The sequence below is a fragment of the Betta splendens genome, chromosome 9, assembly GCF_900634795.4.
Source record: "Betta splendens chromosome 9, fBetSpl5.4, whole genome shotgun sequence".
NCBI classification, from domain to species: Eukaryota; Metazoa; Chordata; class Actinopteri; order Anabantiformes; family Osphronemidae; genus Betta; species Betta splendens.
In genome coordinates, this window is record NC_040889.2 from 16,367,842 (window position 1) to 16,387,605 (window position 19,764).

At 39.0% G+C, this 19,764-nt stretch overlaps 1 protein-coding gene across 5 annotated transcripts in view; it reads right to left on the reverse strand.

Moving 5' to 3' along the window:
* ep400 (E1A binding protein p400) overlaps window positions 1–19,545 on the reverse strand; it is a 29,148-nt gene extending 9,603 nt beyond the window's left edge. Inside the window, exons 1-27 of one of the 5 annotated variants that reach the window (XM_029162114.3) lie at window positions 19,364–19,545; window positions 17,164–18,518; window positions 16,928–17,035; window positions 16,740–16,824; window positions 16,368–16,487; window positions 14,385–14,770; window positions 14,011–14,298; window positions 13,472–13,657; window positions 12,923–13,063; window positions 12,749–12,827; window positions 12,608–12,645; window positions 12,465–12,519; window positions 12,293–12,382; window positions 12,043–12,156; window positions 11,758–11,945; window positions 11,489–11,666; window positions 11,239–11,375; window positions 10,983–11,152; window positions 4,011–4,185; window positions 3,786–3,922; window positions 3,408–3,594; window positions 3,137–3,306; window positions 2,831–3,018; window positions 2,075–2,362; window positions 753–917; window positions 318–467; window positions 84–154 (exon numbers count right to left, since the gene is read on the reverse strand). In XM_029162114.3, the coding sequence (XP_029017947.1) occupies window positions 84–154; window positions 318–467; window positions 753–917; window positions 2,075–2,362; window positions 2,831–3,018; window positions 3,137–3,306; window positions 3,408–3,594; window positions 3,786–3,922; window positions 4,011–4,185; window positions 10,983–11,152; window positions 11,239–11,375; window positions 11,489–11,666; window positions 11,758–11,945; window positions 12,043–12,156; window positions 12,293–12,382; window positions 12,465–12,519; window positions 12,608–12,645; window positions 12,749–12,827; window positions 12,923–13,063; window positions 13,472–13,657; window positions 14,011–14,298; window positions 14,385–14,770; window positions 16,368–16,487; window positions 16,740–16,824; window positions 16,928–17,035; window positions 17,164–18,483 (5,214 nt within the window). In that variant the 5' untranslated portion in view covers window positions 18,484–18,518; window positions 19,364–19,545. Of the gene's footprint in view, window positions 1–83; window positions 155–317; window positions 468–743; window positions 918–2,074; window positions 2,363–2,830; window positions 3,019–3,136; window positions 3,307–3,407; window positions 3,595–3,785; window positions 3,923–4,010; window positions 4,186–10,982; window positions 11,153–11,238; window positions 11,376–11,488; window positions 11,667–11,757; window positions 11,946–12,042; window positions 12,157–12,292; window positions 12,383–12,464; window positions 12,520–12,607; window positions 12,646–12,748; window positions 12,828–12,922; window positions 13,064–13,471; window positions 13,658–14,010; window positions 14,299–14,384; window positions 14,771–16,367; window positions 16,488–16,739; window positions 16,825–16,927; window positions 17,036–17,163; window positions 18,519–19,363 lie in introns of all 5 variants that reach the window. The other 4 variants (XM_029162113.3, XM_029162112.3, XM_029162116.3 and 1 more) reach the window with 4 other exon arrangements.
* Window positions 19,546–19,764: the final 219 nt, after the last annotated feature.

Genomic DNA, 19,764 nt, shown 5'->3' on the forward strand with positions numbered 1-19,764 from the left:
CAAAGGTTTTACTTTAACAATGATGTTCATATGCTGGTTTCTAAATGACATTTAAGAGTAAGTCTTTGCAGCAAAGGACTTACCTGAGAACCAGCAGGAGTGGTAGTAGTGAGTTTAGTAGGGCCTGATGTAGCATTTGTAGTCACACCTAATGCTTAAAAGAATATGGTTTGGAGAATATAGCCTTATATGTCCCACAGAAAAATAATCCCTTAGGATACTTATAATAAATGTATACTGAAAATTGTGCCAAAATAAATAAATAACTGGTTTAGAACCAAACAAGATCATAATAAAGTTAAGCAAACATGTCACACCTGGTTGGGCTGTAGAGGTGGGAGGAAGTGTGCCTGGTGCAGCCAAGGCATTGGAAGCAGGAACAGCTTGTGGCATTGTTTGCATGACCATGGAACCTTGGGGTCTGATGATCTGTTGCCCTGGAGCTGACACAATCTGCAGGATGTTGCCTAAAACCAATAAACATATGGAAATATCATTAAGAGTCATTATTCACACCACCTAAATCCACCTCAGAGGCAATGGTAGATAAAAGGAAACTACCAAATGACTGGCATTAAACATAGGATACACCTTTATCAATATTACACCAAAGACAGGGGGTGAAGTAGTTCAGGCACAAGGAGAACACGCACGCACGCACGCACGCACGCACGAAAAAGAAAGAAAAGGACGGAATGGAAGGTTTTTATTATGAGTAAATGTGACAATGGGAAGTACATTACCGAGAGTACCTTGGAGCTGCAACGGCTGCCCGGTGGTGAGCTGGCGCAGCTGGCTGGGGGACAGGGTAAACTTGTTTCCCTGGAACTGCAGAGTGACGGGCGTCTCAGGCTGGGATAATCGACTCTGACTGCCCGCTGCATTGGCTGGCTGCGCGATCTTCACAGCATCTCCACCTTCAACAGAAAGGGGAAATGGACACATCAACAGCAGCACTAAACAGTCAGCTAATGTAATAAAAGTACATAAAACACATTCTGCATCAGTTAGTTAAAGGGTGAAAAAGGGGACGAGGCATGCAGAACCAGGGTGCATTAATTAGTGGAAAGGGCATAACTGCCCTCCACAACAGAACCACAAGGTCCTTCATTTGCAAACCCTAAAAGGAAAAGAAAAGCTCTAAACAGTCCTCAGGTGAGACAGAGAGCTTCAAGTATGCACTTGTGTAAATCACTGTACTTGTTTCTACTGGTCATTAAGTGTACCCACTAATAATGCGCTGTAAAGACCATTCACCAATAACCGTTACTGTAAGACAGGCATTTAAGATTCTCTAGTAGTTTCGCTCTTGTCAAAATCTGCAAAAACGAAGCCATCAGTACTGGGTCTTACATTTAGGAAATGCACTGAGCGAAAGTATGAATGCAATATGGAAATAATGATGATGATTGGAATTCACGAAAGGCCTAGCAGTTCAATCTGAGGTTCTCGACACAACCGTTAGTTAACTTAATTTTACTGAAAGTATTTCTCTTTTTTGTTCTGTCCAGCAGTCTGTTCACATTTGAGGTAGAAAGTGTCGGTAAATTTTGGAACCATTTATAGTGACTCTTCAAGCACAAGTAAAATAACAGTAGCAAAATAATATATAAAAAAAAGCTTTGGGATTACATCCTGCAGCTGATGTGAGAGACAAAAGAATATTAGTAAACTGGGAGAAAAAAAGAGGACAAGTTTAACAGTACGGTGATGTGTGGTGTAACACAAGTGTGTCGTTCACAGTGTTCATGCAGGTTTTAAGAAAGGAACTGGGGAATGCTTAGGCTGTGGAGATGCTGCTGATATGGCTACAGATCAAATTTTTAAGGGACCTTTTATACCATGAAGTGTACAGTATAAGCGTTGATATATTGCATCATTGCCATGACCAAAATGATTGCATCTTTGTAGCTGTTATTGCACATTTTAGTGATTACACGGCCATGTCTCAAAAAAGAATAAAGACACATATCAGCAGTGCCCCAAGTAAAGGCTCAGTATAGAGTAGCCTGTACTGTATCGCCAGAGCTGGATGGGAAACGCTAAAGGAGGGAGGGAAGGGGAGGCCACTTACTAGGCAACCGTGCCTGGGCCTGGGATGTAAGAACCAGCCTCTGGGACAGTAGACTTGGCTGAATGGCATGGCTGGGGGCTAGAGCTGGCCTGGGAACCTGCGCTAATCCAGGTTGGCCAATAGGAGCTATTGATCCCACAACAGTGCCAGCTAAAGCCACAGGGGCAGCCCCCAAAACATGCTGCCCAGTGCCACTGTTCCCAGAGGAGGCGACATTGGAGGTGGTAGTGATGCTGCTGCTGTTGATGGGTGGGGTAGTCTGGGCTCTCTGTGTGGTTGTTCCAACTGCTGTGAAGTACAAGGCAATGGGGCATGGGGCTAAATGTTAAGGGTAACCCAAAATATAATCAGTCATTAGTACAATAATACCATTTCCCAGACAGCAGGCAGGACTATAGAAGCCAATCACTGAAAATGTGATTGACCCTGAACGTGAATGACTGCTTTAAGATGACTTGTATCCTCTTGGCTAAAAGAACTATGGTTATATTTTACATTTACATGAATAGGCAGGATTTGGGACTAATAATAATAATTAAAAAAGAAACGTCTGGGCCACCGCTACAGCATGTAATATAATCATTTAAACCCAAAAAAGTGTTACAATCATGCAGTCTAACCTTGTATAAAGGGTACATGACAAATCAAACATGGCTATGAATGGATTGCCTTTTAAGTCTGATGTATGAAACCAGTTAAAATCCCTTAAGCACCGTGAGAACAAAATAGGACTGTAGGCACTGCAACCGCTCTTACCATGAGATGTGGGTGTAGCAGTTGTTGTGGTGACTGGGGACTTGCCCCTGGTCTGGGCTGACTGGCTGGTGATTGAAGCAGGGGTACTAATAGCAGGAGAACTTGCTGTAGTGCGTCCACCTGGTGCACTTGTGATGGCAACAAGACGACCTTCTGGCTTTGTCCCATACTGCACTGGCTGAAACAATCTAAATAAAAAAATTTTAAAAAGTGGTGCCATGTCAATGCCAGAATACATGTATTCTGATCAAATTTAAATTGCCTAACAATCTTCACAATAATAGTTATTTTTCTTGCATGTATGACCTCATGGGTTTTATAGGGCATGGTTTAGGACGTGGCGGTGCGTCTGGACCAGTGTAGATCTCCTCTATGAGCTGCTGATTGATCTTTAGTTTTGGTATTGCCTCCTCAGTCTGATACCGCGTCAGTATGTTCTCGTTGTTGATCAGATCAAATATGGACATGTTTTCAATCTAGAAGAGATGAACATAAGGGTAGAAGCCAATGAATAAAATTCAATTTAAAAATTATAAGAAATGTATCACAAATGTATGTATCATCACAAAGTGTATACCTTTCTAGAGTGCTCCTGAAGAGCTTCCAGAACCAGTGATGGTACACTGTACTGCAGTGAGGGACAGAAGTAGGAGCTGCTGGTTTCTCTGGACACCACCAGCTCAGGGTGGTTGCACACTCTTTGCAATTGCATCAAAACCTGAAGCACACTAACGAAATGACCGGTCTTCAACGCCTCCTGAGCTCTAAGGGACAAAAAGATGAATGAATCAGTTTTTTTTAAAGAAAATACTTATACAAAAAACTGATAGAAAACAAAATCCTGTGGCGAAAAGCATTTGTATATATAGCAGTAATTGCAATTGTGTCCTTTCTTGTTGTTCAGTAAGGTTCATAGTTTTAAAATGCAACAATGCATGCAAAGCAAATGTCTTACCCTGGTTGGGTCAAGATATCCTCATAAAGGCTCTTCTGGCGGCCAGAGAGACGGCACTTTAAAATGTGCTCATATTTCTTAGGCAGCTGTTTCTCCACATCCCTTTTGGAACGCCTCAGGATGAAAGGCTGGATCATCTGCAATCGAATTTCACATTTACCAGGCATTCCAGGGATGCAGTAGAGGGAAGTCAAACAAGTTTTAATGTGAAAACACAACAAATACCCTGTGCAAACGGATGACAAGCTTGTGGCAGTAGTCCTGGTTTTGGTCTGTGCCTGCCTTAACAGGGAAGTCGGGGTACGGCCTGGTGATTCCGGGCAAAAGGAAGTGGATCATGGTCCACAGCTCCTTTAATGTATTCTGTAGAGGAGTGTTGATGAGGAGAATCCTCTGCTCACTGTAAGTAAAGTAAGATCTCAGTTTCGTATTCAATTGAACTTGTTACACCCATCTTGTCACAAGTGTTGTCACAAGATTAAGTGTAGTCAACACACACTATTCAGATTAACTTTTAATAACTCCTTTTTTTGATAATAAAACAAGTCGTTTGTAGATAAACGTGTTAATTACTATTTGTGCAGCAGCTGTGAGATACAACCCATGCATGAAATGACTTACTAATAAACCACACACGTTAAAATGCATAATGCTATACAGCCCAAGAAATAAATCAATATGCCTGAATTAGCAATTTCTTACTCAATCACTTTTTACTTTCAACTATATATTTTAATATTGTTCAGCCTTTGAATTATTTTCACAGCTGCTTAAATTGATATAAACTAGAAAAAGTAATTTCTCGAGAAATTACGTGGGAGAGCTGATCTGCTGCCGCAACGATGACAAACGCTGATTAAGCTGCTGACGTCAAAAAAGTTGACTACGTCCAAAAGTTGACTACGGCAAAGCGATGAAAACGAGAAAACGTTGACAAAGAATAAAACGATGACAAAAGATGGCGATTAAAAAGATGACCAATGTCAATACTAGGACAAGATTAAAATATGACAATGATTCAAAAGTTGACCAAGGTAAAAAATATATCACAGATTAAAAAGTTGACCAGAGTGCATTGTTGACAATCATAAATAAGCTGACTAGCTTTTTAATTTGAAGAAAGTATTTGTAAATAATTAACCTGTGTAATAGTTTAATAACTAGTTAAAAAATTTACCAGTCAGAAACAAAAATCTTGCCATTTAAGGTAATAAATTACATTGGTGCTTTTATTTTGAAAGGATTTAGAGGTTGTGTGTGGGCGATTACTAAACTATCAAAATAGTCATTAGATAATCATAATTTATCATTCAATAGCAAGAATAGCCCTATTAAAGCAACAGATTTAGATTTAGCCCTTTCAGAATAAAAGCACCTTAATAAGTTTTGAGTGGCTATTTACTGAACTCTAAAGTAGTCTCTATAACGATTGGCAAGTATTCAGACCACAAATTTTCTAATCAATCTTGCCATTAAAGGTAATAAATTGTTATTGGCTGCTTTTATTTTGAAATGATTTATAGGAAATGTGTGGGGGGTAATAGCGTTAACTGTCAATTAGTCTTTAAATAATCATAATTACCCATTCAAAAGCCAAAACAGTGCAGTTAAAGCTAATAATTGGAATTGGTGCTTTTATTTTGAAAGGATTTAGAGGAAGCATGTGTGGGTAATTACTAAACTGTTAATCTATCTTATAAAAAGTCATAATTTACCCATCTAAAAAGCAAGAAATACTGCTATTAAAGCTAATTATTTGGCTTGGTGCTTTTATTTTGAAAGGATTTAGAGGAAAGTGCGTGCTTAATCACTACACAATCCAATAGTGTGGTTGACTAATCCAGTAACAAGCATGGAAATGCTCTGTAACACTGAGCATCAGCAGTTTGACCTGTCAGTCAAATCTGCAGCTTGCGCCGTCGCCATGGAGACAAAAGGCGGGAAAATCAGGCTCATTCTGCTGTAAAAAGCAGAGTTTCACCTGTGATAAACAGGCTTGTTCACAGCTAAACCAATAATAGTTATCACAAAGATTATTTCATTTTTCGAGTCCCAATGCGCTCACATGAGCAAATGGTGTGAATTTTATGTTTGAGGACAAACGTTTGTAGCCACAGTCGCAATTTCAAAATATGTCTCCTCCTTGTTTTTCTCCAGACGTTCTGCCAAAAATTATCATTAGAGTCTATGGGAGAATTTCAGGATCTCTCTCTGCTTTGAGGTCGATAGCGACTCTAAAGTATAAGTCTGAGGGGTAAAGCCAGACACATCATTAGAAAGAAGACAAGTATGACTACGATTTAGTGAAATAATTACGTTCATAGAGTAGAATTGTGGCTGTAGCGACGAGTTAAAGACCGAAGTTCTGTCTTTAAAAGCGCACCCTCGCACTCTGGCTGTGACATCACGCACTCTAAATGACCCAATACACACTAATGGAAAAGCTGAAAATTTAACAAAAACCACACCATATTTAAACGCTCCACTAGTCGAAAAGTATAGAAGATACGACAACGCTGATTTACGAGGAGAAAGTTGAGCGATGATGGACGCTTTTGAAGTTGAATGACGTTTCTACGCCAAAGTATTGACGATGATAGACGCTGATGAAAGAGGGAAGTTGACAAAAAGTTTAACGATGATTCCCATAGACGACCATTATAAAAAAAACGATGAAAAAAGTTGAATAACGTTAAAAGTTGAAAAGCTGAAAACATAAAAAGTAATAGCCCACATCTCCTAAAGATGACACACGTTTAGAAAGTTGAACGACGATTCTACGATGAAGCGTTAAAAGTAGATAGCAATCAAAAAAAGGGCGGAATAAGTAGAAGAAGAATAATAATAACTAGAAAAAGTAATTTCTCGAGAAATTACGTGGGAGAGCTGATCTGCTGCCGCAACGATGACAAACGCTGATTAAGCTGCTGACGTCCAAAAGTTGACTACGGCAAAACGATGAAACGATTGAAAACAAGAAAACGTTGACAAAGATTAAAACGATGACAAAAGATGGCGATCAAAAAGATGATGATTAAAAAGATGACCATAGTCACACTAAGACAAGATTAAAAATATGACAATGATTCAAAAGTTGACCAAGGTAAAAAGATGTCAAATATTAAAAAGTTGACAATCATGAATTAGCTAACTAGCTTTTAATTTGAAGAAAGTATTTGTAAATAATTAAATAATAAATAAAAATAAAATAATAGCAAATAAAAAAATAATAGTTTAATAACTATTAAAAATTTACCAGTCAGAAACAAAAATCTTGCCATTTAGGGTAATAAATTACATTGTTGCTTTTATTTTGAAAGGATTTAGAGGTTGTGTGTGAGTGATTACTAAACTATAAAATAGTCATTAGATAGTCATAATTTATCATTCACTAGCAAGAATAGCCCTATTAAAGCAAAAAAATTTAGATTAAGCCCTTTCAGAATAAAAGCACCCTAATAAGTGTGAGTGGTTATTTGCTGAACTCTTAAATAGTCTCATTAAAAATTGGTAAGTATTCAGAACCAGAAATGTTCTAATCAATCTTGCCATTAAAAGGTAATAAATTGTAATTGGTGCTTTTATTTTGAAAGGATTTAGAGGAAATGTGTGGGGGTAATAGCGTACCTGTTAGTCTTTAAATAATCATAATTAACCATTCAAAGGCAAAAACAGTGCAGCTAAAGCTAATAAATTGCATTGGTGCTTTTATTTTGAAAGGACGTATAGGAAGCATGTGTGGGTAATTACTAAACTGTTAATGTATCTTTAAATAGTCATAATTACCCATCTAAAAGCAGAAATATTGCTATTAAAGCTAATTATTTGGCTTGGTGCTTTTATTTTGAAAGGATTTAGAGGAAGTGTGTGCTTAATTACTACACAATCCAATAGTGTAGTTGAGTAATCAGTAATAAGCATGAAACTGCTGCCTACACTGAGCATCAGGAGTTTGACCTGTCAGTGAAATCTGCAGCTGCGCCGTCGCCATGGAGACGAAAGGCGGGAAAATCAGGCTCACTCTGCTCTGTAAAAGCAGAGTTTCACCCTGTATAAACAGGCTTGTTCCAGCTAAACCATGATAGTTATCACAAAAATTATTTCATTTTACGAGTCCCAAGGCTTCAATGAGCAAATGGTGTGAATTTTATGTTTGAGGACAAACGTTTGTAGCCACAGTCGCAATTTCAAAATATGTCTCCTCCTTTTTTTTCTCCAGACGTCTGCCAAAAATTATCATTAGAGTCTATGGGAGAATTTCAGGATCTCTCTGTGCTTTGAGGTCGATAGCGACTAAAGTATAAGTCTGAGGGTAAAGCCAGACACATCATTAGAAAGAAGACAAGTATGACTACGATTTAGTGAAATAATTACGTTGATAGAGTAAAAATTGTGGCTGTAGTGACAAGTTAGAGACAGAAGTTCTGTCTTAAAAAAGCGCACATTCTCACTGTAGCTGTGACATCACGCACTCTAACTGACCCAATACACACTAATGGAAAAGCTGAAAATTTAACAAAAACCACACCATATTTAAACGTTCACGAGTCAAAAAGTATAGAAGATACGACAACGCTGATTTACGAGGAGAAAGTTGAGCGATGATGGACGCTTTTGAAGTTGAAATGACGTTTCTACGCCAAAGTATGACGATGATAGACGCTGATGAAAAGAGGGAAGTTGACAAAAAGTTGAACGATGATTCCCATAGACGACCATTATAAAAAAACGATGAAAAAAGTTGAATAACATTAAAAGTTGAAAAGCTGAAAACATAAAAAGTAATAGCCCACATCTCCTAAAGATGACACACGTTTAGAAAGTTGAACGACGATTCTACGATGAAGCGTTAAAAAGTAGATAGCAATCAAAAAAAGGGCGGAATAAGTAGAAGAAGAATAATAATAATAACTAGAAAAAGTAATTTCTCGAGAAATTACGTGGGAGAGCTGATCTGCTGCCGCAACGATGACAAACGCTGATTAAGCTGCTGACGTCAAAAAGTTGACTACGGCAAAATGATGAAAACGTTGAAAACGAGAAAACGTTGACAAAGATTAAAGCGATGACAAAAGATGGCGATTAAAAAGATGATGATTAAAAAGATGACCAAGGTCATACTATGACAATATTAAAGAGATGACAATGATTCAAAAGTTGACCACGGTTTAAAAGATGTCAAAGATTAAAAAGTTGACCAAGGGGCATTGTTGACAATCATAAATAAGCTGACTATCTTTTTGATTTGAAGAGAGTATTGGTAAATAATTACCTAACTGTGTAATATTTTAATAACTAGTAGAAATTTACCAGTCAGAAACAAAAATCTTGCCATTTAAGGTAATAAATACATTGGTGCTTTTATTTTGAAAGGATTTAGAGGTTGTGTGTGGGCGATTACTAAACTATAAAATAGTCATTAGATAATCATAATTTATCATTCAATAGCAAGAATAGCCCTATTAAAGCAAAAGATTTAGATTCAGCCCTTTCAGAATAAAAGCACCCTAATAAGTTTGAGTGGCTATTTACTGAACTCTAAAGTAGTCCCATTAACGATTGGTAAGTATTCAGAACCACAAATTTTTTAATCAATCTTGCCATTAAAGGTAATAAATTGTAATTGGTGCTTTTATTTTGAAAGGATTTAGAGGAAATGTGTGGGGGGTAATAGCGTAACTGTCAATTAGTCTTTAATTACCCATTCAAAAAGCAAAAACAGTGCAGTTAAAGCTAATAATTGGCATTGGTGCTTTTATTTTGAAAGGATGTAGAGGAAGCACGTGTGGGTAATTACTAAACTGTTAATCTATCTTTAAATAGCCATAATTACCCATCTAAAAGTTGAAATATTGCTATTAAAGCTAATTATTTGGCTTGGTGCTTTTATTTTGAAAGGATTTAGAGGAAGTGTGTGCTTAATTACTACACAATCCAATAGTGTAGTTGAGTAATCAGTAATAAGCATGGAACTGCTGTCTACACTGAGCATCAGCAGTTTGACCTGTCAGTGAAATCTGCAGCTGCGCCGTCGCCATGGAGACGAAAGGCAGGAAAATCAGGCTCACTCTGCTCTGTAAAAACAGAGTTTCACCCTGTATAAACAGGCTTGTTCCAACTAAACCATGATAGTTATCACAAAAATATTTCATTTTACGAGTCCCAAGGCTTCAATGAGCAAATGGTGTGAATTTTATGTTTGAGGATAAAAGCTTGTAGCCACAGTGGCAATTTCAAAATATGTCTCCTCTGTTTTTCTCCCCAGACGTCTGCCGAAAATTATCATTAGAGTCTATGGGAGAATTTCGGGATCTCTCTGCGCTTTAAGGTTGATAGCGACTAAAGTATAGGTCTGAGGGTATATCCAGACACATCATTAGAAAGAAGACAAGTATGACTACGATTTAGTGAAGTAATTATGTTGATAGAGTAAAAATTGTGGCTGTAGTGACGAGTTAGAGACAGAAGTTCTGTCTTTAAAAAGCGCACCCTCGCACTCTGGCTGTGACATCACGCACTCTAAATGACCCAATACACACTAATGGAAAAGCTGAAAATTTAACAAAAACCACACCATATTTAAACGCTCACTAGTCGAAAAGTATAGAAGATACGACAACGCTGATTTACGAGGAGAAAGTTGAGCGATGATGGACGCTTTTGAAGTTGAAATGACGTTTCTACGCTAAAGTATGACGATGATAGACGCTGATGAAAAGAGGGAAGTTGACAAAAAGTTTAACGATGATTCCCATAGACGACCATTATAAAAAAACGATGAAAAAAGTTGAATAACGTTAAAAGTTGAAAAGCTGAAAACATAAAAAGTAATAGCCCACATCTCCTAAAGATGACACACGTTTAGAAAGTTGAACGACGATTCTACGATGAAGCGTTAAAAAGTAGATAGCAATCAAAAAAAGGGCGGAATAAGTAGAAGAAGAATAATAATAATAATAAAGACCGAAGATAACAATAGTGTGAGAGCTGTTCAGCTCTCCCACTAATAAAGACCGAAGATAACAATAGTGTGAGAGCTGTTCAGCTCTCCCACTAATAAAGACCGAAGATAACAATAGTGTGAGAGCTGTTCAGCTCTCCCACTAATAAAAAGGGAAGTGGCATATAGTGCATATTGTAAAGTAAACAGAATCTTGCTCTTTGAGACACTATAAAGCCTTTCATCACTCAACTTACCTTTTAATAGCAAAGACTATTTCCCAGTGTTTTTCAGTCATGTTTTTGATAAGCTGCACCTCATCCAAGACAAGGTGGCTCCATTTTCTCTTCATGAAATGGCTCTGGTCCTTCATCAGAAGTTTGTAGGATGTCACACAGATATGAAAGCTGTTCACTTCCCCCCACAGCTGTAACTCACCAGACAAAATCTTCATTTAGGAAAAAACCCTATGAGAATAATATTAACGTACTGTTCAAATACAGCATGAACTACCATTCTTTTAGATCTTCGCTCCCTTCTGTCACCAAGGTAAAGGAGGATCTTAAGGCCAGGACACCACCGCTTGAACTCCATCTCCCAACTCAGCAATTTGCATGTTCTAACTACAATAAGGTGTGGTCCCCAGATGCCTGTGGACAAAAACAACTCAAGTATTTAGGAAATTAACTTTCAAAAATTGTATAATAAACATTTTAAAAATATCCAAATTACAAAAAATATTTAATTTTGAACAGCAGCATACCGTCTTGGCCAGCTAAGTGAGCCATGTAGGCCACAGTCTGTATCGTCTTCCCAAGGCCTGTCTCATCAGCTAAGATCCCATTAAGCCGCTTCTTATAAAGATTCACCAACCAGTCCACACCAATTTGTTGATACTCTCGCAGTGACCCATGCAAAAGGAAAGGAGGTGCGCTACGAGTCTAAAAATAAATAAGGTAAAAAAAAAAAGTCAAAAAGCATGTCATCTTAATGGATTTTGGATGTGTTGACTTGCGTGTGCATGTGTCTTACTGAGGATGTGGTCTTAAAGCTGCCTTTAGGCAGGAGGAGCTCTGTGGCAGCAGCCACTTCAGCTACGTCTCTGGCAGGCTTTGAATTTGAGTCAGAGGAAGTAGCTTTTTCAGCACCATGGTACTGGTCTACACTAAGCAGAGAGTCTATCAACACTGCTTCAGGTGGACTACTGGTAGGACACTCCACTGGAAAGTGATAAAACAAATGTTTTTGGGACATTTCATTCAAGACAATGACATAAATGGTATCTAAAAATGAACATATTTAGTATTTTTAAGTTACCTTCAGATTCTTCCATATCATCCTCATCACTATGTGTAGTAGGTTGAGGCCACTGAAAGCTGTCAGCATAGGCACCAGAGTATTGCTTCATCAAAGCATCCAGAGGCATCTCAGCTAAACATTTATTACAAATGCATTAGACAAAAATAATGATGGTGCTATAGTGCATTTAGTTACACAGGTGCAAAAGAAAGTGATGAAACATATGCTTGCACACAGGAGTAGAAATGCAATTTAAGTAATTATGTACCATCTTTGGCAAGCTCAACCAACTCAGCACTGTGGTCTGCTTCCCCCTCTATAGCTTCCTGCTCCTCTATGGTGCTCTCTTCATCTTGAACTAAAAGATAAGTCAAGCATAAACGAGTAATTTAAAAGAGGAATAAAGTAAAAATAACAGTTTTACACAGTTAGACACGTACCATCTTCAACTAATGGGGAAGCGGATTTTCTTTTTCTACTTGAAGTGGTTAAATCCTATAAAAAAAAGAAAACTGTGTTACAAGAAATATATAAAAGCTGGTATATTATTTATCATTCATTACTTTGTTATTGCAGTATCTACCTCCTTATCCGCTTTCTCCCCTGTTGACTGAGCAGGTACTGTAACACAAGTGATTTGTTCAGTACATAATTAGGGTATAGTAGAAGCTGATGATACAGAGTAAGTCACCTTGTATTTTGACGGCTGGTAAGTGGGACATACCTTTTATCGAGGCTTTTTGCAGGTTAAGTGCTTTGAGTCTCTTCTCATAAATATCAAATTGAAGTTTAATTTCCACAACCTGAGAGAAAGTATCGCTCATTTATACCGTTCAACAATATTATTAATATGGTTACATATTGTAAAAATAGAAAACAAAAACTGAAATAAAAATACCTGCTCAATGTTGGACCAGAAAAATTCCACCTCTCGGGCAATGGTGCTGGCAATGTGACGAAGATGAATTTCCCTTTCTTTCTGTGATCTCTCTTCACTCTTCTTCTGCTCTTGATGGTAACGAGCACATGTGCGGACAAGCTGTTTTGGAGAAAAAGTCTCATACTTATTACATGTGGACATGTTATACACGCACACTTTATGCTGCCTTATTTGTGGTACCTCATAAAAAACTATGGTTTAGGTTTAAAGGTTCAAGTTTAAAGGGTTCTAGCATCGATATGAAAACAAAAATTATAAAAATCGATGGACATGGGATTCACTATAATCTAGATAAATCAATGCTCACAATCAGATGTTTTGGAAATAAAAACACTTAGTATACTTTTTGTTATACTACAGTGTTACAGAATAACTCATTTACTAGCTGCTCAGAGAGATTAGACAGAGAGTGATTAGGCCAGATATAAAGCCAGTATCGGACATGCTGCTAACTGAGGTAAGTGAATTTATGCATAACATGAAATATGCCAGTCTGTTAATTGTTACCTTTTTAGCAGCAGCTTCTTTCCATCTCCTCTCCTGAGCAAAGTCAGCTGCCATCCACTGCATTTCCTCCAGGAGGTAGTCCCAATGGGACTTTGGACGTGAAGCTTCCACAAGCTTGGGGAGCCTGCTGGCTGACCACTGACCATCCTTTCTCAACTCTGAAATTCGTTGATGAACTTGACTTTCCTGCGAAACAAAAACAGCATGTGAATATCAGCGCAAGCATTCTGATATGTTCTTTCACTTGCTCCAGAGTAATGCTTTGTAAATGTTAGTGAGACCAAACTATACTCAATTTGAGCATTCTGAAGACAAGATATAAAAAGGAAAACATCTGCAAACTACAATAACATCAGTAATGTTCCATTAATTCTTTAGATTTGTGTAACTAACTGAAAGGAATTAAAATAAAATAAATAAAAATTCCATTAATAAAACAAATGCTGTCAGTAATTACACTTCAAGATAGTGAACCGATTTAGGTAAGAGGAAGATTTAATCATTTGCCCACACAATCTAAGTGTACTACACAAACTCACCAGTTTGGCCTGCTCAACTAGCTTGTCTTGAGGACCCTCTTGTGAAGACTGCATGGTTGTGGTTTGATTAAAACCAGTAATTTTGACTGCTGACATGCCATTGGTTCCAGTTAGTTTTGACTGGGTACTTGGGTTGATATTAGAGGAAAGAGAATGAAGAGGACTTGCAGTATTGGGGGCTGTAACAGAACTTGGAGCAGGAGGCATGGGGGTCATAGATATTGAGTTTGTCATAATCCTCTGAATTGGCTGGGTTGATTCTGTCCCTGGTCGAGCAAGGGCCACCGTCTGTGAAGAAAAATATATATTTATTGTGCAGTTTGCAGTATTAATAAAAAAATACTTTTGTTTAATGTAGGCATGTAAAGACTGACCGCTTGTCCAGGCTGAAGTATGGCCTGGGGTGCTTGTTGCTGGGGCTGGAGCTGTAGATGAAGACCTTGGTGTTGCAGTTGGGCTTGGAGCTGGGCATGTGGGTTAACTGTAGTCAGAACTGGTCCACCTGCCTGTACCTTCACTGATGCTTGAAGCTGACCAACAGGCTGAGCTGTATTCTCCACTAGCTGAGGTTGTTGAGAGATTGTTATAGGCAGGCTTGCCATAGAGACTACACCCTGGGGCAACCTGCTGGGTAGTTGGGGAGGAGGGGTATGCAGGCTGGCTGCATTCTGCACTGGTGGCCCCTTAGATGGGTCGTACTGCTGCTGGTTTTGCTTCTGTCCTGCAATCTGGACCGCTTGAGGGGTAGGCGGCATCCCGCCTGTATACACAACAATTAAATTATAGGACATACAAAAGGGTGGTAGGAAACAAACAGAGTGTAAAAACAATTTAATTTTGTCAAGTTATTATTTTGCAAACATTGTTTTGTATTCTTTCTAAAAAAAGAAGGTTCTAAAAGCCATTAAGTGTTAAACTTAATTTTTAGACCCCTTTATGAACAAGTTACATTTTTTGAGGTCAAGTAGGATGTGACAAATTTTAAATAGCTGCTTGAGGTTCAACTTGTAGAGCTCCTCAGAACCTTGCCTCAATGAAATACATAAATTGTATGAATCAACAGTAGTATACTACTTCCTGATGATTACAGTGGAAATTAATGAAACTCATACAGCAAAAATGATTACAGAAGAAATGAAACCAATGTGAGAATCTACATGTCTATCAAAAAAAATACTAATTTGACTAATGCAAACTCAAAACATTGCATTTTTAATGTTGAGAGAATATGGTCAAAAGAAAACATCACAAATTATACATGCGATAAGATTTTTAGAGCTGAAAGACAACAGAAGGAAAATGGGAAAAAATATTGATAGAAGAGGGAGAAGGGGAAACAAAAATACAGAGCAGGCAATCACGACGTACCGTATGTTAGGCATGCATGAGACAATGTCATTCTAGCGGTAATCAGGCATCTGGATGCCTCACACAGCAACAAAGCACATAGATGAGCAAACAGACACACATGGGGTCTTGCAAACAGGAGGCCTGAGCGGAGCTGTGCACACTAAAGCAGCGCCTGCCTTACCTCCCTGTACGTCACACCACCTTGCCTAGAGGTCATCAACACCTGGCCCTGACACACCCACACAATCGCAAAAACCTGTGCCGTGAACACAACTTCTCCATATGATTCCCCTCCTACTTAGACTGAGGGAAAGAAGCCAAGTCAGAACAAAATGCCATGAAATAACATGGAAGACAACCAACTAAATGTGAATGAGATAGACACTTTTGAATGTGTAATATACAAAGATTCATGACTTTGAATCCCGGAAGATGATGCAAGGACAGACAATCGAAGAATAAAAGACTTGTAAAAGAATGACAATGATAAACCAAAAGGTTGCATGAGGCATGAATTCATAAAAATGGGAAAACAAGCGACGGTAAATCCATTGGAAAGTGAATTTGTTCACACCGGATTCCCATTTTCTGTGATCCATCTCCAAATTTAAATGAAAATCCATCAGTACGAGAAGGTCTGCCAAATTAAGACAAGTACAGGAACAAACTTCCGAAACGAAGAGATGGATAACAACAGGTGACCAATAGTTAAAGCAAAAAAAGAAAATCATAAGACATGGCATCTTCCCATTGAGTGGCTACTCTTCGTCAGACTTGGATTGTCTTCTTCCCCATTTATCCTGACAAGGAGTTGGTGCTGGTACAGCTAAGCCTGAACTTCTGTGGACTGCTGAGAAATCCAGCAGATGAAGATTTTTGATGCTGCTTAAAGCTTGTTTGTAGAAGATGAATGCTTGATTCGTTTGTTCAAAAATCTCCTTTGAAAAAAAGGATTCGTCCAGCAGCACCGAACAGAGTACAGAACCGCCTGGTAGTAGCACTCCTACCTTGCGCAGTTGGCATAAGCTGCTGGAGTGGAACGCCAGGTGATCCTAAAGGAGCTACACCAGGATGCTGGAAAATCAACCCATGGCGACCAACGTCAATCCGGGACCTCTTAGCCTTATCTGGGATTTAAAACACACAATACCCTCATAACGCAAAAAAGGACTCGGCACAGAGCAATGGCCTTCTGAAGACCTCACAGGTCACCTCTCCTTCCTCGGTTTAAGACTTCAACACAGAGCGCTAGTAGAGGATGCCAAATATCTAAAAGCAGAAGCAATTAGAGGGAGAAAAGAAAACAAACCGAAAACAAAGCAAACAGGGAGGAAACAAAGCAACATAAGAGAGACACAAGTCCATGTGCCTTGCCCTACCTGCTTGCACCATAGCCTGTTGCCTTTTGAAGGCATCCATGTCTCCAGGGTTGGCCATAGAGCCAGCAGAAGCCCCTTGATGTCCCTGGATAAACAACCCCTCAAAAATTACCTTTTGTTAAAGGTATTTAACAAATCTACCAGAGAATATATAAATATGTGCTTAAAACAAGTACTCTCTCTCTCACCGTAAACTGCTGCTGGGCAGAAAAAGCTGCAGAAACATTGGGAGGAAGTTGCGTTGCTATAGCAACTGGTGTCACTGCCTGACCATCCTTTCCAGTAACAACTTTTACCTATTAACAATTTTGAAACAGACACAAGAATAAATTTTAAATATTTAAATCAATTATTTAGAGTAAATGTACAGTCGTCTTCTTATAAATGCAAATGTCCTATTAGATCTCACATTAAGAGCCAGTACCTCATCATTAATGACCTCAGATTGTTCTTCTTCTTCCTCTTCCTCTTCCAGGTCCAGATCATTTTGTCTCAAGTAAGTATAGAGAGGAACACATGGCTTCTTCTTAAAAGCTAGGTAGTCCATCATATTACCTTGAAGATGCTGCAGAAAGAATAGCTCAATTAGGTATTCTTTGAATACTTCCTTTAGGTTTTCCATCTTCTTAGTGTGATGCTCCAAGCACTGTTTTCTCAGCTGAGCAATCTCTGGAGTAGAAGGAGCAATTTCATCCAACTTCTTGGGTGCTTGCTTTTTAATGCTGCCCACAGTCATGTTGTTGGCTGCAAGAGGATTGTTGGGGATCCCTTGAGGTGGACTAGTGAGAGATGGACTAGAGGGTGGAACAGAGGAGGGTATACTAAATGATGCCGTGGCAGTGGTCCCTACTGCAGCAACCACACCCTGTGCTGTTTTTTCAAAAATCATAGGACGTGCCAACTCTTGAATGATACTACTAATTTGTGGAGGTAGCTTGGAGGTGGTGATGTGACCAGGACTGCCCAAGGTAGGAAGGGTAGCGCCAGTCCCCACAGGGCTTTGCGGTCCAAGGTGGTGGATGGTGCCCCCAGTCTGTGAATGTGGTTGAGATAGCCGTCGTTCCCTAACAGAGCCTGGTGCTCCTGGGGAGGTCAGCTGTACTTGGCCAGGTGTGGCTGGAGCAATCTGGGCCAGTCCAGTACCATCCTGGTAAACAAAATGCCCACTTCCTGATGAACTGCCCAAACTGATTTGTCGCATTAACACTCCGGCTTCAACAAATCGCGATGGACTCTGTCCACACACACCCAGAGTTGTTGCAGGTGCTCCTGGCCTTGTAACACCTTGCATGGGAACTGGGCTGTGCTGTGTTGGACTTTGGGGCTGCATGGCCTGAGGAACAGAAGAAGTAACCTGGATGTAGGAGGATGGAGCATGTTCCAATCTCCACTGTGATGCAGTATGCTGGAAACCAGGGGATGCTGGGTTTGGCATGGGGAGTTGGGTAAGAGTAATTTGCTGGTTACCAGTCACCATCTGCCCTACATTTTGTAATGTGATGTTCATGTTCTGGCCAGTGACTGGGCTACGACTCATGATAATCTGTAAATTTGGTGACTGGGGGGCTGATGGGCTTGCAGCAGAGGAAAATGTTGTCACAGGAGATTGCGGGTGATTAACTGTAGCTTGCGGCTGTGTAGCTGCCATAGCAGGCAGCTGTTGCTCCTCTGCTTCAGAGCCAGTAACAGACTTGGATCTCTGAAGCTGTCGTTGCATGTTCTGCGATCCACTTCCATGGTGCATTGCGTGACACTTTTACTATGTCTAAACACAAAAGTCTGTAAAGAGAAGACACCACGGAACAAAATGAGTACTTTCAAAAACTTGTCTGGTAAGTCACCAGTGTTATATACATTATTAAAAAACTACACAGAGCAAAAACAAAATCCACCCTGGTCTTAAAAATGGAAACCCTCTGTTTAAGTAAAGGGTTTAAAGCTATTCTTATCATGACCTACCTACCTTTTTTGTCTAACCATCAGTATCAATGAATGAAAAATGAAAAATCAATGTCAAATTGTGACATTTAACCAAAATCATGCATTTCCATTAATATTTAGCAACCATTTATTTTTTCTGTTCATTGTCCAGCAAATATACCATAATCTAAAAATAAAGAGGGTTGTTACTGGTCAATATACTGGGATGTTTATTATCGCAGTTGGCCCACAGTAAATTAAAGCGTTGGGCAATTTTGTTGTGCAGTGCCGTTTGTAGGCAGCAACAACAATGTCCTACAAACCAGAAAACCCACGAAGACTAGGTTTCTAGTTAAACACTGTCATTACTTCTTAATACATTTACATTCGCTCCCACGTCCAGTAACGTTCGGGGCGTAATGTAAGCGGGTGCTTGCTAACGAGTAGCATTACAATAAGACAAAAACACTTGTAACTGAAAGAAAATCCAAGCTTGGGCTAAACGGTGAGTAATAATTATAGCGAAAGCAGATTTCAAATATAATCTTATATAATCTGCAATTTTGCTGTCTATGTAATTTCAACATATACAATGGCTATTAGGGTAAGCGTGCCATCCGATGCTAATGACGATAGCTTGTTATTGCTAGCAGGCCAGTTGCTAATAACTAAATACACTTTATCGCTTAAGCGGCGTTACTTACGGGAAATGGAAGATTCTGTAGTCATTTCATAAATCTTAAGTCATCTTTACATTAAACCAGACACTCTAACAAACGTTGTAAGTCGTAAAAAGAAAATACCGATAATGCTAGCGGCTATTCAATGTTTTGGAGCTAATTTCATTCAGCAACATGGCGACCGCGGCAACCTTTTGTGTAACCCGGATGTCGTCTTGTCCGCCAGGAACAGCCGAAACTGAAACGATGACGTCACACAGTAGTCACAGATTCGTTAATGAAATGGCTTATTTACGGAAATTTGCTGTAGCATATATTATTAATTTAATAATCTGCCGTTTACATGCCAAATCAGTTTCATTTAAATTATTAAATTCCACCCAATTTTTAGGTCCCATTTTATTCACTATTTCTAGTTGAATTAC